At 35.8% G+C, this 22,477-nt stretch overlaps 1 protein-coding gene across 1 annotated transcript; it reads right to left on the bottom strand.

Moving 5' to 3' along the window:
- Positions 1–16,318: 16,318 nt before the first annotated feature.
- Positions 16,319–20,272, bottom strand: LOC107915063 (probable pectate lyase 1). Its single transcript, XM_016844176.2, has 6 exons — positions 20,004–20,272; positions 19,545–19,598; positions 19,003–19,086; positions 17,554–18,196; positions 17,231–17,473; positions 16,319–17,133 (listed from the first exon to the last, which is right to left on the bottom strand). Exons 1-6 carry the CDS (start codon positions 20,099–20,101, stop codon positions 16,912–16,914), a joined length of 1,344 nt encoding a protein of 447 aa, XP_016699665.1. The 5' UTR covers positions 20,102–20,272; the 3' UTR covers positions 16,319–16,911.
- Positions 20,273–22,477: the final 2,205 nt, after the last annotated feature.

Below are 22,477 nucleotides of genomic sequence, written 5' to 3'. Positions count from 1 at the left end.
AGTTTAGCAACCTCAAGCTGCAAAGTATAACCCGTAATTCAACATTAGGGATAGAACACCTAGCCAAATGTTTTCTGAAACCTTCCGTCCAATTTCCCAATGAGTCACGTATAACCCCTCCAGCTGTCGACCAATTATCAGTCATACTTGTGAACCCATCCATATTAATCTTAACCCAACCATGGTTCGAAGATCTCTATTTGACAGCCTCTTCTTGTCTTTCATTCATTACATCATCTTGTATTATGAACTCCTTAATACTAGCAACAAAACAGTTTTCCTCCTTATAATCTCCTCAGGTCTGCTTATAGTTTGCTAAAAAATAAAACAATTCCTATTCTTCCATAGTATCCAACACAAGATAGCATACTTTAAAACATTACAATCATTGTCATCAAATTCACCATTCAGAATTACAAACACCCAGTTCGGTAAATCAACATAAAAAAACATGGTAACAAATGCGATGGAATAACCATTCTCCATACCTTTTCCGCAAATGAGCAGTCGCACAAAGCATGAAGAACTATCTTGTCACCACACCTACACAGCTACCATTGGTTGTTATATTTCTCCTCACTCACTTATGGTTAGTTAGGAGCTTTTGATGCAGCACCAACCAAAAAATTGTTTAATTCCCCAAACGTATTCGTAAGGTACTCCACTGCCATTGATTAAATCAACTGACTCCCCAAACTCCAAACGATGTTCTCCCGAAATCGTCCTCATATTTTTGACAATGACTGCCAAACATAAGAAGCACAAAAACGATGAATAGATACAGGACATATTTCATTAACCTTGTACTTACTTTTCAGTATATATACCCAGAGTGCATCCACATTAGTTGTTATTTGAAAAGCCAACTTCATAAAGAAATAATGATTCTATGGAACTAATCTCTTGAGACCAAGGCCCCCTTCTTTCATAGGTCGACACCAAGTATCCCAACTTATTAAGTGTATTTCCTATTATTGCTAGTTGAACCCTAAATGAAATTTCACACCATCTGCTCAATCTTCTTGCAAACTCCCACGAGAATCATGATAGACTGCATAAAGTAACCCGATATAGTTAATAAGACTAATTTAGCTAATGTCAGCCTTTAGGCCAAGGACAATAATTGTTGGGTATGGGTCCCACTATGTGAGAAACCCATAGTTTTTGCCATAATGTTTTGTCAAAAGCCATTTTGGGGTTTTTTAACGGGTGTTGGGCAGAAAATTTGAGCAGAGCAAAAAAAAAAATATCTCAAATTAAAACAGAGAGAAAGAGAGAAGAAAATTTCAGTTTTTTCAAGCTTGGTACAGCAGTGATCAACTCTTCGATCGAAGGTCCATCCGTGGTTCGATTGAGCTGATTTTTGGACAGCAGCTAGGTGATAAGGTGTTCTTGACTTTGTACGGTCGGATTTTTCATCCGAGTCTTGTAGCGTCGGAAATACCCATTTTTCAGTAGCTACGTTTTTGGTGATGTTCTCTCATTTTTCTCTCTTTTGCTAAAGATTACATATTGTTAGCCTTGTCGGAGTTGAATGCTTGTTGTAGGCTTGATATTGTGATCTTGTAGTCGAACATTTGATGATAGTAGAGCTCTTTATCGGACTCTAAAGTCCCGTGGTTTTTTACCCTTGATTTAAAGGGGTTTTCCACGAAAAAATATCGGTGTCTCTATTTATTTTTGTTGTGGTTGCATTAGTTGATTTGTGGTTGATTAAGGTTGCTAGAGAACATATCTTGTGCTATTGTGCTTGCCATAATTTTTACAGGAGTTATAAGGAGAGAAAGAACACCGGTTGTGCTTTCGCTTTGTTTCGGTTGTTCGGTTTCTTCCCAACAAACTGGTACCAGAGCTTGGTTATTGTGTCAGATAATTATGGAAATTAATACGAGCAAGATGATTATGTTGAATGGCACAAATTATCAACTTTGGCGGAATAAAATGAAGGACTTGTTGTTTGTGAAGGCTTTGCATCTTCCGGTCTTTACTACTCAAAAACCCGATTCGAAAAGTGATGAAGAATGGGAATTTGAGCATCAACAAGTGTGTGGCTTTATTCGGCAATTTGTTGAAGAAAATGTTTACAATCACATTGATCAGGAGACACATGCTCGAACATTGTGGGAGAAGCTTGAAAGCTTGTATGCTTCGAGGTCGGGCAATAACAAGTTATTTTTGCTGAAGAAAATGATGGCGCTGAAATATAAAGAAGGAATGTCTATAGCTGACCATGTTAGTGAATTTCAGAGTATGATGAATCAGTTGCTTGGTATGGGTGTCAAATTTGATGACGAGATTTTAGGACTTTGGTTGCTTGCTACTCTACCAGACTCTTGGGAGACCTTTCGAGTCTCACTCATTAATTCTGCCCCACAGGGTATTATTACTTTGGATTTGGCTAAGAGTGGTGTGTTGAATGAAGAGGTTAGAAGAAGATCTCAGGGTTCTACATCACAGTCCGAGGTGTTGGTTATCGAGAACAGGGGGAGAAACAGAGACAAAGATGGAAAGGGTAGAGATAAAAGCCGAAGCAAGTCAAGATCGAGATACAAGAATCTTGAGTGTCATCATTGTGGTAAGAAAGGCCATATCAAGAAATATTGCTTCAAGTGGAAGAAAGAGAACAAAAGTGGTGGTGATAAACACGACCGGAATGACGATGAAAAATCCGAGCGTGTTGCTACTGTTACTCGTGAAGATTTGTTAGTTATTTGTGATCAGAATTTGGTCAACCTAGCATGCGACGAGACTAGTTGGGTGATTGATACTGGTGCATCACTTCATGTCACGTCGAGGAAGGAATTCTTCACATCTTATACTCCTGGTGATTTTGGGGTATTGAAGATGGGTAATGATGGTTTGGTTTCGGTTATTGGTATGGGAGATGTTAGCTTGGTAAGTAACAACGGAACAAAGTTAACTCTCAAGGATGTCAGACATGCACCGGATGTCCGTTTGAATTTGATTTCTGCAGGAAAGCTTGATGATGAGGGATTCTGTAACACCTTCAGTGAAGGGCAGTGGAAGCTGACTAAAGGCTCATTGGTTGTGGCTCGAGGAAAGAAGAGCTCAAATTTGTACTTGATGCAAGCTTTGACTTCTCGAGAGACGGTGAATGTGACACTGAATGACAACTCAAGTGAGTTGTGGCATAAACGACTCAGTCACATGAGTGAGAAGGGGCTTAACTGTTTAGCGAAGAAGAATCAACTTTCAGGTTTAAAGAATGCTACACTGAAGAATTGTGCTCATTGTCTAGCAGGAAAGCAGAAAAGAGTTTCATTTAGAAGCCATCCTCCTCATAGGAAATCAGAGTTGCTAGAGTTGGTCCATTCAGATGTTTGTGGTCCGATAAAAGTAACATCACATGGTGGTGCACTTTACTTTGTGACTTTCATTGATGATTGTTCAAGAAAGCTATGGGTTTACACTTTGAAGTCTAAAAATCAAGTCTTTGAGGTGTTTAAACAGTTTCAAGCATCAGTTGAAAGGGAAACTGGGAAGAAGTTGAAGTGCATTCGTACTGATAATGGTGGCGAGTACACAGGGTCGTTTCATGAGTATTGTCTGCGACAGGGAATCAGACATCAGAGAACACCACCAAAGACTCCACAGTTAAATGGGTTAGCTGAAAGAATGAACCGAACATTGATTGAGAGAGTCAGATGTTTGTTGTCAGATGCAAAGTTACCAAGACCGTTTTGGGCTGAAGCTTTGAATACAGTGACACATGTGATAAATCTGTCTCCTAGTGTTCCTTTGAAAGGTGATGTGCCAGATAGAGTTTGGTTTGGTAAAGACGTGTCATATGATCACCTACGTGTGTTCGGTTGTAAAGCATTTGTTCATGTTCCAAAGGATGAAAGATCCAAGTTGGATGCCAAGGCTCGACAATGCATTTTTATTGGTTATGGTCTAGATGGTGAGTTTGGTTATAGACTCTATGATCCAGTTCAGAAGAAACTCGTGAGAAGCAGAGATGTTGTCTTCATTGAGGATCAGACCATTGATGACATTGATAAGACGGAGAAAGTGGATTCACAAGGTAGTGGTGACTTGATCGATGTGAATCCGGTTCCCCTAGACTCTTCACCAGATCCTATCCAGGATGATGTGCATGGTGATGTTAGTGGTGACCATCAGACTATAGGTGACTTTGATACTCCCATGGATGATGTTGTGAATGATCAACAACAAGCACCTATAGCTCCACCAGCAGTTCCACTTCGAAGGTCTTCTAGAGATCGACGATCTTCTGTCAGGTATTCTCCTGATGAATATGTTCTTTTGACTGACGGGGGAGAACCTGAATGTTATGAAGAGGCTATGGAGAGTGAATGCAAAGATCAGTGGGTTGAAGCGATGAAAGGCGAACTTCAATCATTGCATGAGAACCATACTTTTGAATTGGTGAAACTGCCTAAGGGCAAAAGAGCTTTGAAGAATCGGTGGGTTTACAGGTTGAAGCAAGAAGAGAAGTCTTCATCTCCACGATACAAAGCTAGATTGGTCGTCAAGGGTTATACTCAGAAAAAGGGGGTTGATTTTGAAGAAATATTTTCTCCGGTTGTGAAGATGTCCTCTATCAGAACTATACTGAGTTTGGCAGCTTGTTATGACCTAGAGGTTGAACAAATGGATGTGAAAACTGCTTTTCTTCATGGTGACTTGGAAGAAGAGCTTTACATGGAGCAGCCAGAGGGTTTTGTTGCACAAGGGAAAGAGGACTATGTGTGCAGATTGAAGAAGAGCTTGTATGGTTTGAAGCAAGCTCCAAGGCAATGGTACAAGAAGTTTGAGTCTGTTATGGGGGAGCAAGGCTACAAGAAGACTACTTCTGATCATTGTGTGTTTGTTAAGAGATTCTCTGGTGATGATTTTATTATTCTTTTGCTCTATGTTGATGATATGCTTATTGTTGGTCAGAATGCTTCTAGAATTGAGAAGTTGAAACAGGAGTTGAGTAAATCCTTTGCAATGAAGGATTTGGGGCCAGCAAAGCAAATTCTTGGCATAAGACTGACACGTGATAGAAAGGCCAAGAAATTATGGTTATCACAAGAGAGGTACATTGAGAAAGTACTTCAAAGGTTTAGTATGGACAAAGCTAAAGCGGTGAATACTCCATTTGCTATGCACTTTAGATTGAGTGTTAAGCATAGTCCTTCCACAGAAAAGGAGAAGGAAGAGATGCAGAAAATTCCTTACTCTTCAGCCGTGGGTAGTTTGATGTACGCAATGGTTTGCACGAGACCAGACTTGGCTTATGCCGTTGGTACAGTTAGTCGGTTTCTTTCTAATCCAGGCAGAGAGCATTGGAATGCAGTGAAGTGGATTATGAGATATCTTCGTGGCACTTCCAATATGAAACTTTGTTTCGGCAATGAGAAACCTGTTCTTGTTGGGTATACAGATTCAGACATGGCCGGAGACATTGACTCGAGGAGATCTACTTCAGGTTACTTAATCACTTATGCAGGGGGAGCTGTGGCATGGCAATCGAGACTGCAAAAGTGTGTTGCATTGTCCACCACCGAATCAGAGTTCATTGCAGCAACCGAAGCGTGTAAGGAGATGCTTTGGATGAAGAAGTTTGTGCATGAGCTTGGTTTTACTCAGGAGAAGTATGTCCTGTACTGTGATAGCCAGAGTGCTATTCATCTTGGTAAGAACTCAACTTTTCATGCTAGATCTAAGCATATTGATGTGAGGTACCATTGGATACGAGATGTTCTTGAAGCTAAGCTGTTAGAGCTTGAGAAGATACACACTAATGATAATGGTGCTGATATGTTGACGAAGGCCTTACCAAGAGGAAAGTTTGAAGCATGTTGTTTGACCTCCGGCATGGAGGCATTCCCCACATAGTTGGAGGGGGAGATTTGTTGGGTATGGGTCCCACTATGTGGGAAACCCATAGTTTCTGCCATAATGTTTTGTCAAAAGCCATTTTGGGGTTTTTTAACGGGTGTTGGGCAGAAAATTTGAGCAGAGCAAAAAAAAAATATCTCAAATTAAAACAGAGAGAAAGAGAGAAGAAAATTTCAGTTTTTTCAAGCTTGGTACAGCAGTGATCAACTCTTCGATCGAAGGTCCATCCGTGGTTCGATTGAGCTGATTTTTGGACAGCAGCTAGGTGATAAGGTGTTCTTGACTTTGTACGGTCGGATTTTTCATCCGAGTCTTGTAGCGTCGGAAATACCCATTTTTCAGTAGCTACGTTTTTGGTGATGTTCTCTCATTTTTCTCTCTTTTGCTAAAGATTACATATTGTTAGCCTTGTCGGAGTTGAATGCTTGTTGTAGGCTTGATATTGTGATCTTGTAGTCGAACATTTGATGATAGTAGAGCTCTTTATCGGACTCTAAAGTCCCGTGGTTTTTTACCCTTGATTTAAAGGGGTTTTCCACGAAAAAATATCGGTGTCTCTATTTATTTTTGTTGTGGTTGCATTAGTTGATTTGTGGTTGATTAAGGTTGCTAGAGAACATATCTTGTGCTATTGTGCTTGCCATAATTTTTACAGGAGTTATAAGGAGAGAAAGAACACCGGTTGTGCTTTCGCTTTGTTTCGGTTGTTCGGTTTCTTCCCAACAATAATCTAGCACCACATCCATTTAACTTCTTCTGAACCTTATCAATAACAAACTAGAATGTTCTATTCTTGACTCTATGATGGAATAGAGGCACTACCAAATAATTGTCGAGATCATCTACGTCTTGAAACCTCAATTGCTCATTAATCATCCCCTTAACTGATTCATCCGTATTTGTCGAGAAATAAATTTTAAACTTCCCAGCAGTCACTTTATGGCCCGAAAAATTACAAAACTGCTCCAATACAGATTCCATAGAGTCGGTTGTATCCTTATTCGCTTCCCCAAATAATACAAGGTCATCTGCAAAAAAAAACAGATGAGAAATGGGAGGACCACTTCTCCCCAACCAAATAGGTCTCCATTTGCAGTTAGAAACATACATATTTATCGCATGTCCTAGCTTCTCCATGGTTAAAACAAATAGGTATAGAGAGATGGGATTACCCTATCTAACCCCTCTAGAAGGAATGAACTCATCTGTGAAGCAACCATTCTATAGGATCTACATCAACTCAGAGGTCACCTAACTCATTATAATTTTGACTAAATTTGCAGGAAGCTACGCATTAACAAGTGTTTCCTCAATAAAATCCCACCTCAATCTATCATATGCTTTCTCCATATCAATTTTCACTGCCATCCAACATTATCCATTATATTATGAACCCCCACAAAACTAGTTTGATTAGCATCAATTGAGATTGGCATAACAGGCTTTAGTCAGTTCACCAACACCTTTGAAAGAACCTTATATGGAATTGTACATAGGCTAATCGGCCTAAATTGAGAGATAAGTTTCGGCGACCTCACTTTAGAGATAAGCATTATCAAAGTCCTGTTAAGAAAATGATCGACGTTACCTCCCTCAAAAACCTTTAGGACTATGGATACAAGTGATTCACCAACTATACTCCACTGACTTTAATAGAACTGCGCATGTAGCCCATCCACTCCCGAAGCTTTGAGCGGTGCCATCTTAAGCAAGGCATACCAAAATTCTTGACTGGTGAGATTCCTCACAATATAATTCAACAAAGACGTCTCAATAAAAGGAAATTTCATTTGAACAGAAAACAATCTCGATGTATGCGCCTCCACTGTATAGATATTTTAAAAGAATAAAATAGCTTCTCTCCTTAGAGTTTCTTCATCGTAACATCATTCACCATTATAAAGCTTCAAAGCCTTGATCTCATTCATCCGCCTTCGAGAATTGGCTATACAATGAAAAAATCTGTGTTCTAGTCCCCTAATTGAAGCTAATCCTTTAGGGATTTTTGTCTCCAAAGGCTCTCCTCTCTGTCCAGGATACTTTCTAGTTTAGTTTGTAGGTCATTCTCAATCTTAATAAGTTTAGCATATCGAAACTTTTCTAAAGTCGCTCAATGCCATCAATTCTATTCATGAGCTTTATTTTCATATACACAACATTCCCGTACACTTCTTTATTCCACTTTCTTGTTGCCTCAAAAAAATTCAAAACTAACTCCGCCAAAAAACCTCCACTTGACCAGTTCTCATTTACCATAAAACTCAATTCTTTATAGAGTAGCCAACCACTAAGAAACTGGAAGGGTTGAGGCGAGGACACCCTTAAATTAGTACAAAAAGTTAAATCGATGACCTGATTTAAAGACTCGGCATATGAAATACCATTGTGATGCCTCAAACTCAGTTGGGACGGTCCGACCCGAATTTCGAACGTCACATTAGCCACCGAAGTGACTCTCCAAATTTCATGACATAACTCACATAAATCATTGTTCGCATATTTTATTTAGCATAGGGCATACAATACCTTAGCTTACATACAATGCAACTTAAAATCTCACAATGCATAGTTTGGAAATTTAATGTAGTTCGCCATATTAATACAGATTACCAAATTAACACAGTTTGCCATAATAATATAATTCGCCAAGTTAACATTGTTCACAATATAACACAATACACAAATATAATTGGCTCTCTATATCATAAATCTCATAATTTACTTACAGATTCATGCATGCATATTTATGCATTATCGATCAAATTTGCATGTTATAGGAGTCCACATTATATTATTTATTCATATATTCATCCATAAATATTACAAAATAATATACGAATAGTTATTATATATATACATATTTATTTAATTAATGACCTTTATCACTTCAAATTTTAAGCATACATTAAAATTCTCACAAATTTATATATTATATAAAACAATTCCCTTAATTATATATATACTAACCATGCATATATATTATATAAGATAAAGTCATGCATATATATATATAATATGTATAACCACCCACGTGTATATATATATATTACAACCCACATATATATAATATATATAACACATACATTACTTATATAGCCCCAAAGCACACATATGTATGTATATGTTTACACCAACGGACCCCACTCGTATATATTATATGACTCCAATCTCACGCATATATTTTACCAGCTCCCCCTATTTATATATATCATATATAACACCCAATATATTTATATTGTATACAAAATAAACTCATGTATATATATTATAAATTCATGCATTTTGCACCATTAAAATTGTTCAATGAATATACTCAACGATTCAACCAAAATTGCAAGGATTTGCATAAGGAAGAAGTCAACGTTCGCATACCATAAGTAGGGATTCGCATATGTTACCTTAGTCTGTGTACTGGATTTTAAATGTAGTGTGTCAAACCACTCACCTTAGTCAATACCTCTTACACAACAATGTCAAACAAGCTTTTATTACCCTTTCGCATTGCTCGTGAAACCTCCCGATGAATCTAAAACTTTGCATGAACATTAAATACAATATAAAATCATTATTAACAACCTTAAACTCAAAAAAAAAAGATAGCAGAAAAATCACAACTCTAAGCTTACTTTTCTCATATCGAAAATTTAACTAGTTTTGTCAAAATAGGTGTTTAACCACTCAAACTTTATCTCTAAGCCTTAATTTTGATTTTAATATTCCTAAATATCATCTAAATACATATCCAAACCATCAAGTTCATCCAATTTCACCGATCTAATTTTTCCGAAAAAATCAAGCTTGTATGAACACACAAAAGGGGAAATTCGAAATTCATTAAAATTGGATACCGATCTATCAAATTGGGTTCAAATACCTTCTATTTAGTTAAAAATAGATTAGAAATCAATCAAAAACAATAAGTTTACTCATTATTTCATATTTCACCATTGTTGAACCGAAATTTAATTAAAAAGTTTTAAATTTTAAAAACTCTCAACACACTCGATTAAATTCCGAATTAGAAAAACAACAACCTTAATCTAATAATAATAAGTCAAGACGCTACCTTAATTTGAAGAAAAGATGTTGTTGATCTAATTCGAAGTTGAACGTAAGGAGAATAATGACGAATTTGTTAAGGATTTAATGATTTTTCTTTAAAATTGGAAGGTGTTGAGGTGTTTGGATAGCTAGAAAATCACCAATGATGAGTTAGTTTTGAGAGAAAATATCATATTTGAATTTGGAAATTTTTTTAATGAGAAGTTAAATGGAAGGGAAGGGATGTGGGGGTTTTAAAGAAGGAAGAAGATAAGCAGATTTTTTTTTTAAATTCAGGGGAAATTGCCTCTTAAAAACTTCTAGTTTTCCCTTGTTTTTCAAATTAGTCTTTAGTTTAATTAAAACACATTTTTCTCAAATATTTTCAAACCCGATTTTATTTTTAAAACCCGTTTTAACCAAATTAATTCTCAAACACTTAATTTTAATCTCTTAACCTAAAAATATTAATTGTATTAATTTAATATTTTATTTGTAACATCCCTAACACGTCTCCATCGTCATCTTAGGGTTACGAAACATTACGGTACAATTAGAAAACATTTAACATCATAACATTAAATAAATTAAACTCATTATAAAATAATCAATCATATGCATTTTGTCCCTAAATGAGCCCTCGAGGCCCTAAAAATAACTTACAAGCGATTCGGGACTAATTTGAAACAAAACAGGAATTTTGAGAAAAAGTTGCAAAAATTAGAAAATAGGGATCACACGACCGTGTTGCCAGGCCGTGTAACATTTGAACAAGGGACACATGACCGTGTCCCAGCCTATAACCTCACCTGTGTAACTTACTGAGAAGAGTCACACGGCCGTGTCGCAGGCCATGTAACTCTCTAAGTTGTCATACACGCCTGTGTGCCAGGCCGTGTGCTAGGCCATGTAACTCACTGACTTGAAACATTAAAATTTTACAAGTGACACACGGCCATGTGACAGCTCGTATCCCAGGCCGTGTGAACCCAAAATTTACCTAAAATCAAGCCATTACAAGTCCAAATCATACCTAATCATTCAAACCATTTGGGCACATATTCAAGGGGTTCAAACATCATTCAAACACACATAAACATGTCATTTCAAACATCCTAAGTCACCTAACCAATATTACATTCAAAGGCATGACAATTGTATCAAACATTAAGAATCAAACCAAAGCAATTTGATCATATTTCAAACACACAACCTAGTTCACTTAACTGCCATAGATGACCATTTGCAAGCCATCAAAACATACCAAAAGAACCTTATTTACAAGCACTTAAAAGTGACCAATATGACATAACTTGGTAAGGTATTAAAATGCACAAAACCAACATAACCTCAAAAGCTTAAACATACCAACACATACATTACAAAGATCTTATACATGTCATTATTAACCTTAGTCAAAATACAAAAAATCTACCGAAATGATTGTTGGATAGTGAGATAGGTCTTCGACGAGTTTCCAACCAATCGAGCTTCCGATAATCTATACAACAAAGGAAAGTAACTACGTAAGAAACAAGTGCTTAGTAAGCTCGTATAAACTTTAAACATAACTTACCATTTCATTAATACAATTCATAGTTTAGGCATAAATCATTACCAATACCATAAGCTAAGTATAAGCTTATACCACATCATCAAACTCACAAGTTAGTAGGTTCATCAACCTCACATATAATTTCATTTATAACATAAATAGATTTCATAAGATACAGTACATATTCGTCAACCTTTTCATAAGATCATGAACCATTCCATTAATTTACTTACCATTCCATTCATTTTCTTACCCTTTGAACCATCTAGAATTATATCAGATACTCGGGAATGCTCACACATAGTGTGCCTTTCCATATACCCTTAACCTTTCCTTTACATCAATGTTCGCACAAGCTATGGGTCAGAATGTAAGCTACACGATGTTGCTCACACGAGCTGTGGAGAATTCGCAACAAATGTAGGACCTCAGCCATCAATAAGACATTCAAGACCAGCACTCGAAACATGAAATCCCTAATGACATGTCATTTGTATACTAAGAATTCTTAAGGTTCAACTGGGACTTGTTAACCGTCAATTCATCAAAACATGGATACATTTATATATATTATATTAAAACAACATAACAAATAATCAATTTAGCTAACATAAAATGATCATAATTCATACGAACTTACCTCGATAACTAAGGCCGTAGTAGTAGAGTCGAACTAATCTGAAGCTTTCGTTTTTCCAAAATTTAAGTCTAAATGTGGTTTATCTTGATCTAAATAAATAACTCCATTCAATTAAGTACCTATAGTATTTAACTTAATCCATAGTTCATATTTATGAAAAATTACAAAATTACCCCTAATACTTTAACTTTTCACAATTTAGTCCTTAAGCTCACAACTTAAATATAACTCATTTTATCCTAAATCCAACTTAACCAATGTTACAAGAGATCTTGAAACAACTCATTATTACCAACATTTCACAACAAAACCTATGAATTTATACTTTTAATAATTTAATCCCTATTTCTAAAATTTATCAAAAATCATTTAACAAAACATGTTTATTTTACAACAAAGATAAATAATCCATCAACTAACATCAAAACACATTCAAAAGAATCCATGGAAAGTCCCTCAACCTTTAATAGTTTTACAAAGTAAACCCCGGGCTAGCTAGATTAAGCTAAAACGAACTCAAAAACATAAAAATCAATAAAAGCGGGGCACAAAATCATACCATGCAATGAATAATTCAAAAATGAAGCTCTCCCCCTTTAATGATGTAATCAGCCAAAGCAAACAAGAAATGGGGAAGATGATATCTTTTTCTTAGTTTATTTTAGCTTTATTTACCAAATTACTATTTTACCCTTATTACTAATCAAAATTTTCAATAAAAACTTGTCCATAACTATCCACTAACTCATTAAATGGTATAATTACCATTCAAGTCCATTTACTTTCATTTCTATAGCCATTTATCCCTTTTAACTAAAAGAATTCAACTTTTACACCTTTTATGATTTAGTCATTTTTACCTAATTAACCATTTAAACATCAAAATATATTATTGTAGAAATTAAATAAATGCTAAAATAATAAGTCACTTGTCAAAATTGTGGTCCCGAAACCACTATTTTTGACACCACTGAAAATGAGCTATTATATTATGTAATTAATTTCTAATTATTTTAATGATCTAACTTAATTACAATTTTTGGTTCACTAATCCTCAATTTATTATCTCAATTCTACTAGCCCGATTTTTGGGATGTGACAACCATAGTATTTGGATACTTCAAATCCCACTAAGCATTACATAAGGCCTTGTCGAGAAGTTCAAAAACATTCCCACGATTTCACGTAAAATTCAGACCTTTATAACCCAAATCTTTCAGCTCACAGTGAAAACACATCCGCTGAAAGCACTGGCACCCAACAATGAACCTTCTTGATCCACCTTTTTTCTCCTCTTCACTAAGCAAAGCATTAAAATCCCCAACGACTAGCCAAAGCTCCTCAATATTCTGTGCAATGCCTCCTAAACCGTCCCAAATATCTCTCCTTAACAATTTATGAGGGCTAAAGTAAACCCAATCGGATTTGTCATCAACCGTAATTTTCATATGAACAAACTATTTGTTATTATCAGCACTCTTACATGAACTTTCTCTTTCCATAGAACCCAAATCCCACTGGAAAAGCCTATTGATTCCACCCTATGGGAGAATGGCATTCCAATACTCCTAATAGCTTTGTCAGCTTTCAAGCTATTAATCTTAGTTTCCACTAAAACAAGAACTTTTGGATTAACTTCACGGAAATATTCTTTCACAATTTTACCAAAATTCGGGTGATTAGCACCCTGACAATTCCACACTAAAAAAGTTGACTTCATAAGACAAATAACATAAGGTCTAAGACATATGAACCTATCATTCTTCTGCATTTTTGTCCATGAGTGCTACCACATCTTCACCCTCTTGACCCAACACTTCAAGCCCTCTCAAAGTTAGACATTGATCTGCCAAACCCATAGTTTCACAAACAACTACTCTACCACCTATTTCAACCGCATTCCCATCCAACTCTAATTGATCCACCATCCCCTAAATCACCTCCTGGATGGGAATCATTTCCTTTGAAGAGTATACAACATCCCCCTTCTCCTAAGGATCGAAGACTCGACCATTAGAACATGAAAGATTTTTTGGAACAAAAGCAATTACAGAAGGAAAAATAAGATTTTTAATAACCAGAGCATTTCACGATTCATGAAAATTCCTTGCAAATACATTTGGATTTTTATTCTCCAAAAGAGTAATAGATATATGTTTACTCTTATCCAAAATACCTTGATTGTTCTTGGATCCATTATCCATTTTCAGCCCACCTGTTATAACCCCTGGGCCTTTATTTCTCAACTCTACTTCCTTTTGAGTCCCACTAACAGCCTGCCTAAAGCCAAAAGCCTTGACATCAACATCCTGTTTCTTTAGGCCCTTGCCTCTATTGATTTTAAGCCCACGTCCCCCAGTTAGCAATTCACCATTCATGCCTTTTCTCCTACTTCCAAAGCCACTCCCTTGATTTCCTCTCATAATATCTTTAGTTGATCTGGTTTCTTGATTACTTTGCTCCTAAAATTAAAGATTTCACCACCAATTTCTCCAGTTTCATTTTTAATTTCTTCAATTTCAGCAATAGTATTAAACCGAGATCCAAAAGAGATCTTTCCATTCTCTAAACCACCCGCAATCTTCCAACTTTGTCAACAATTCTAACGATGCACAATCATCCATTCACCATACTCCTCTTTTTCAACTCTTACTTGAGTCGAGATTTCTGGTTGTTGCTTCATCCTTAAAAAATTCTCATTAGCCGTGTCTAATTCCTCCTCCATGCTTTCTGTATTATGAACTTTAGTATAATTCTCCCTCATGTGACCATAAGTGCCGCAACTAAAACAAATCATAGGAAGAGACTCATACTCAACTCTATGAATTCTGTTGGCTACTCGGACCTTGGAAATAAGAGGTTTACGTAAATTTACCTGTACTACAAACCTTGTAAATTGTCCCCGAACCCTTTTATCAGTTTGCAAAACTATCTTGACAACTTTTCCCACTAGCTCTCCAATAGCTCGTAAAATACTTCTCTTGTAAAACGCCCCTGACAGACTAGGAATGTGAATCCATACAACAACATTCTCAAGAAACTCCTGCAGTAGGGAGAAGTGGTTTGTCTATGGTTGGACTGTAAGATACTGCCCGTAGATCACCCAACACCCCTAATAGGACATTACAGTAATCTACATGTGATTCAAATTTTGTAAGAAAATAATCATTCTCTATATCTATAAGCTGGAAACGCTTAGTCGGTTTCTACAACAAGCACACCTTGCTCCATAAAGTGTTAACCCCTATCCTCTTCCCTAATAGCTTCAATACAATCGTGCTAGACATACTCTTCTCGGTAAGAGAATAAAGTCTTTCCGAGAAGTCAAGTGTTGGCATACCATCAACTGTCTTCCTCAATAAGTTCCTATCATCTAAATCAAAGTCTTCTTCTTCCCAGTCATTCTCCGACAAATAACTCATGCCAGCCAAATTTGTCACTGCATCTTGAGGGTTACTTTTATCATATCTTATGTTCATGAAAAATTTTATATATTTAAAGTTTAAATTTATTTGTTTATTGAGTGTTAATATGAGTTGGATTATACTTTATAAATTAATTTATGGATTGCTTTAATTTATATAATATTAGTGATATTTTATTTTTATCCATTGAGCTGCCAAGTTGGGGATAGAAAGAGAGATGGTAGCATTCCATTCTATTTTATGGCCAAGCCCAAGCAAATGCAACCGTCATTACTTCCATCTCTCTGCCTCAGACTCAGACCATCATCCGTTTAGTATGTTATTAGCAACTTAGAGATGAAGCTCAACCAACTTGTTAGACACCAGGCACGATCTTCATTTAATTTAAAATTCTCTTTTGGTTTTGCAAAGCTTTTGGAGAGTCATCCTCCTTTCCCAATCAACAAATTAGAAACAATTGCTATCCCTATGAATTATGTTACATATCAACATTAATTTATTGGTTTCCAAGGGAGTGATGATTTAGAATTGAAAACCTGTAAAGTGGTTGAACCCATTTAAAGCAATTGCATCATTTTGATAAAAAGACCAAAAGCTGTCATGATATTAGTAATTGATGACTTTTGGTAACGTGGGTGATAGCAAAGTACATGAAAGAATCACTAATGCTGGCGATGGCAGAGGAACAACGTCACAACAAGGGGCATACTGATAACGGAATTTACCACAATTGCAAAACCATAAAGTTAAAAAAGAAAAAGAAAAGAAAGAGGATACCCATACATATAATAAAAGTAAAAAGATCGCTTCCATTAAGAAAGAAAAAGCGAAGAAAAGTAAAAGGTAAACATCACTGCTATTGACTATACATCATCTCTGTAACAAAGTCTTTCAATAACTCCAAACTTTGACGCTCATACTATTGCTTGTATGACTAGACACAAATAAAATAAAGTTCACCAAATCAGTAAAAGTCCTATAAACCCAAAAGACCAAAGTGTAGGTACTGACCAAGATTGACGCGGATGGGAGGCTGAGGAAGACCAGAAAACTTCAAAGGGGGCAAAACAGGAAAAGGGAACCAAGGACAACGCTTGCGTACCTGCGCTTAAGATGGATTTTTTAGTTCACTAGAGTTGAAGCAGGTTGCACAGATTGACAAACAGAATGAGTGGAGTGGGTAGGACAAAATAATGACAATGTGTAAAAATAAATAAATTTACACTTAAATTAGAATATGCGATGATGCTGGTAGATGGGGAGGATAGACTATAGAGAATATGGATATTTGGTTGGTAGTGCTTTTTGAATGATGGGAAAGAGCTAGAAAATGGCTGGCTTTTCAACCATTTTAATTCATTGGGAGGGGGATATACTATCTAGCATTGCCTGCCTCTTCGGCAGGGTAGAGCTCCAGCATTGGAAGTCATGGATCCAACCATGGAGGAGGACTTGGCTCCCAAGCTTGAGGCCCTGGCATAGCTGGCTGAGGCTCCGGCTCCAGATGGAGTGAAATATGCACCATTTAGCAGCAAGTCTCCTTCCGACCTCCAGTTCCAGCTCTTCCAGTGGCTTTCTGCTGTGTCCACTCTCTTGGTCACCTGCTCAAACCAACCAATCAACCAACCAATCAATCATATTATCTGATACGATGATTGTAAACATAACAGATTCAGCAAATATGACACAAGACAATACCTCCTTTGCAAACGGGTTTCTTGGAGCTGCGTATCTGTTACCCTGGCTGTTTATGGTAGGATTTGCACTTCCCCCAATAGCATACATTTCCCAGTGAGTGTAGTCATTGTTTACCACATGGAAATACCCATGCCTACACCTTGGCATTCTCTGGATAAGTCCCTCTCCGAAATGGTTGTAGGCAATGGTCACTTGCATCTGCTTGTCCCTTGTGTAAGAGTCACTGTGACCCAGCAACATCACCTGCAGTTGAGCTTGAGCGTTAATAAGGATGCTACAGATAAAAAAGTGAGGTACAAGAGAAATACATGCATCAAAATTACCTCATTGTGGTGGGTGAGGTGATTGTTGGAGATGGTAATGGCAGTTGAGCCCATGACAGCATCAACAAGACCATCAGCACAATTAGAAAGAGAATTGTGATCAACCCAAACGTGGCTTGACCCAAAGATAGAGATTGCATCACCATCAGCCATTGTCCTCCACCCGAAGTGAGTGGGTGAGCTTCTAACCATGGCATTGCCAGTGGGCTTACAGTCATGAATATGAAGACCATGAACAATGACATTGGTAACGTATTGAATTGTGATACATGCCCCATTAGCAATATGGACATTCACCCCACGACCATCAATGGTCTTAAAGCTGTTGACCAGCAACTCCTGCTTCAACTTAATAACCATGTCCCTCTTGAACACAATCCAAAGTGGTTGTTCCTGGATCACAGCATGACGCAAGGTCCCAGGTTTGGGGTTAACAGGGTCATCATCATTAGGGTCAGTGACAACGTAGAAGCGTCCATCACGCCCCCCGATTGCATTCCTTCCAAAACCAATGCCACAGTCAGCAAGTCTCTTCCGGTTCTTCTGCCAGTTGGGGTCACAACGCCAGCAATCATCAATGGGATTACCAGTTCCGCACGAGAAGAACCCCAACTTCCTCCTTTCCGTCACATTTCGAATATTCCTGCCATTTTTTTCATTCAGTTTATTAAATTTTACTACGCAGACTTTTGTCATATGGTCTAAATATTCCAGCTTGTAACCAAAATTATTAGCATCTTTGATTTTACCACTAGATGGGCTTGTAAATTATTGTCGGTGGGAGTTAAATTAATCCCAATTTGTAAAGATAGTGCATAAGCAGACAAAACATGATGTAGAATTTTGTTATTTCGAAAGGACATTAGGGTCATTCACTCCAGGTATAACGGGTAGGACATGCTGTTTCTTTTCATTTTTAACGAAAAGAGACAAAAGAGTCTGTTTGTTTATCTTATTTAGCTGGTCCAGTGTGCAGCAAACACCAAGAATAAGGACAATAAAAAATCCTCCAACTTACCATTTACCCTGCTTCCTTCATATTACAACTTTTAAATCAATAATGAGGTAAATAAAAGACTGGTTGTGCATGAAGAAGAGAGAATTAGTCATGTGATGCAATAAAACTGTAATTATAGTAAGGTTGATAAAGAGTTTAATTGCTTTGAATTAAAAATTTGTACTTCGAGGTACTATTGGAAAGACAATGATACGGTCATGTGATGCAAGAAATATTGAAAAGGGTCGTGCCCGTTAGACACGGATCTGACCATAATGGTGGAGTCGGGAGTAAACTAACAACATCAACATATAAGATTGGAATCCATTTGATTTATGGTTAATTATAAATGAAATTTTGGCAAAAAAAAAAAAGGGAATCTTTCTGCTTCAACTTTTACATTCTCTATTTACATATTTAGCAATTCAAAAGAAATGTTTATAGAGACTCACATGTCAATGATGGTCTCAACCTCGGCTGCTACGGCCTCTGGATCAGCCACAGCATGTTCATTCAAGACCTTAACCTCTTCTGACCTGAAATCCCAATCACACCAACCCAAATTCCAATTAAATAAAATTTATTCTCAATATTTCATTTTAATTTTCTTATTCTCGTTGGTGATTAATCATTCTATGGAACACACTGCTTAAAGGGGATTCACTGTGTCGTCCACCAACAGTACTCCAAAACCGTTACAAAAGTGTTTTTCAAGGGGTAAGAAACAGAAACCCCGTGTGGACCCCTCGACGGGAATTTATAAAATGCCCTTCCTCAATCCTCATTATACAATCTTTTTTTTTTCTATATACGGGAATTGAATTGAGTAACGGAGTAAATGGTTGAGATCTAAGGATCTGGATCTCTACGGATGGGATCGTTATTTCATGGTTAAACGGAGATAAACATAACGGCTGGGATGATCAGAATTGGAAAAAGAAAACGAAAATAAATAAATAAATAAAAAGAAGGCTAGTTCTAAGCTCTACATTACCTAGTTGCCATTGTTGAGTTTTTTGAGTTCTGCAGCTTCTCTATCTCCACAGTGCTGTAAAAATATATAAACATAATATAAATGAAAATTGAAATTTTCTAGTATTTTGCAGTGATGCTCCATTTTCAGTTAGCATTTTTTGAAGAAAAAAAAAAGAGGACTCTGAAATCTCGTTTTCGACGTATTAAGTTTTTGAAGAGGGAATATTAATGGATCCGTTAAAAAGGAAGAGTTCTTTTTTCTTTCTGAGAATGAGACTATTTTTCAAGATCTAAACAATGACAATTCTGTATAGTTTTTGTATTCTAATTCACCATAAAATGACATAATGTAGGCAACAATTTTGCAAGGCAAATTCGAAAACCCGTAAGAAAACACACAATGGAGACTCTCTGTCTCTTTCTTTTACTAAAATAAAACTGAGAAAGCTTGAAAACTGAGTTGAAGGAAGAGAAAGACCTGGAATCGTTGTTGGTCTGTACTGTGGCCATTGCTCCAACAAGAAACAAAAACAGAACAGCTAAAGAAGCTAAAAACCATTTCTTGGAAGCCGCCATTGCAGTTTTCTCCGCTTCTTCGGTACTTAAAAGCTTTCTCTCTATCCAAACAGAGGAAAAATTGAGAGAGAGACAGAGGAAAGAAGGAAATGGTGAAGCAGGGAGAGTCAAGAGTACAAGCTCCAAGCAAACGGCTTTTATAGAGCCACGAGCAAAAAATAAAAAAAGTGAACACCAAAACAGAAAGACCAAACGACGCCGATTATATACCCAAAATATTAAATATTGGAATTTTTTGGGTAGGTTTACTTTAACCAAATAACCTAAGTCACCTAACCGCCACTAACTGTCTCTCTCCCGCACTCTATTTTCACCAGGGTTAAATAAGTATAATTTTACTATTTTAACTGTTGGATAATGCCACGTCAGATATTACGGGCGTACGGTTGGAGAAGGGAGCAGAATGTCACACAGTTTCCTGCTGAATTTGCGGCATTAAATGATGTGTTTTTTAATTAAACCACATTAATAAATATTGGCTTAAAGTATGCTATTAGTCTCTGTACTTTTATAGAATTTTAGATTTAGTCCTTATATTTTAAAATTTAATATACTTGCTCTAAACATCCTGAAACTATGACTCATTCTAAATTGTTCATCAAACTTTAAAATGTTTTAATTACATCCTTAAACTATTAAAATCGTTAATTTAACTATTAAATGAGGTGTCAGATCTTATGTGATATAACTTAAAATGAAAATTTTTAAGAAAATATATATTGTAAAAATGGATGTTGTAAAGATCTTGGTGTTGAGATTTTTGAAACTTCTACAGAAACAATCGTTCACTCTCTTTTTGTTCGGTTTTACTTTATTTTTAGTTTTTAATTGTAAAAGTTACGCAATAACATTTTACTTTTCTTTAAAATTTTCATTTTAAATTATTTCACATAATAATTTACATGTCATTTAATGATTAAATTAACTATTTCAATAATAGTAATTAGAACATTTTGAAGTTTAGGAACCAATTTAGAATGAAGGTAATAGTTTGGTGCAATTAACTCTTAAAAGTTAAAAATTCAACCCTCTTACTTTTCTGATTTAAAAATTCTAGTCCAGATATTATTGTGATTGGTAGTTCCTATCAGAATTGATAAATTTTTTTTATAAAAATATATTATTGCACTGAGAACAGGTAGATTAAGTTAAGGAAACGTTATGAGAGTAGAGGGATTAAGAAGAATTATTATTTAAAAAAGAAGAAGAAATAAATTGGAATTTTGGTGGTAGCAAAGTTACGTGTGCGCCAATCACGGCCTTGAGGAAGTGAGGGGATTTTGACTCCAAACAAGATTCAACTAAAAGGATACGAAAATGATATTCTATTTTCTCTCTCTTCACATGGCTCTTACATATCATTTTAAGTAACATATTTAGACACCCACTAGTAGATATGATTCTAAAAGATATTTGATTTTTAGATGCTTTTAATAATTTGTTTTTATAAATCTTTAAATACAATTCTTTTTATCGTCATTTTATGTGATATTATTTTTTCACCATGTCTAATTTTAAGACATTCTCATGATGTAGATAAAACAATTTGTCATTTATTTTGAAAATGTATTATTTTTCACAAAACTTTTTACTCATTAAATAATCCTTTTCCTCATCGTATTACACTAATTAGTGGTGAGTATTTGATCGAATCGAGTCGAATCAAGTAAAAAAATTTTGAGTTAGTCGAGTTAACAAATCTTATTTTAGCAACCGAACTCAATTTGAATTTTTTCGATTCGAGTCAAGTTGAGTCAATTTAATGAATCCTATTATTTATACTCAATGTTGCGTTTACATGGACCGATTATTTAACTAGTAGATGAAGTATAAGATTATTTAACTACATAAACAATATAATGGTTTTGCCTTTTAACTTAATGAGTAAACATTTGTCAAAATGGCGTAGTTTTGCCTTTTAACTTAATGGTTTTGACTTTCAACTTTAGAAAAGATAAACATTTATCAAAACGACGTAGTTTTGCCTTTTCTTATTTGAATTTTCGGATAACTCGAATTGTGTAATTCATATTCGAGTTAAACCAAAAAACATATTTTTTTTATTCAAGTTGATCCGAATAACTTGATTAACTCAAATAACTCGAACTATTTAATTCAAAATTTGAATTTTTTATTGAATTTTTTGAATCGAATTAGATTTTGCTCACCCCTAACACTAATAACCATACATCGCATTAATGTTAAAAATATTACATTTCCTATTCTATAATCATTATATATATATATTTAAAAAATCATATTAATATTTGTTGATGTGAATCAGTATCATTTAACTTGAGACATCATTTTCTTAACAGAACTGAGACACTAATTTAATGAGAGATAATAAGGTTGATTCTATATGTTTGTTTAGAC

The sequence above is a fragment of the Gossypium hirsutum genome, chromosome D10 (genome assembly GCF_007990345.1).
Source record: "Gossypium hirsutum isolate 1008001.06 chromosome D10, Gossypium_hirsutum_v2.1, whole genome shotgun sequence".
In the NCBI taxonomy this organism is placed as follows: Eukaryota; Viridiplantae; Streptophyta; class Magnoliopsida; order Malvales; family Malvaceae; genus Gossypium; species Gossypium hirsutum.
The sequence above is the reverse complement of the archived record's forward strand: the minus strand, read 5'-3'. Positions and strand labels throughout refer to the sequence as shown.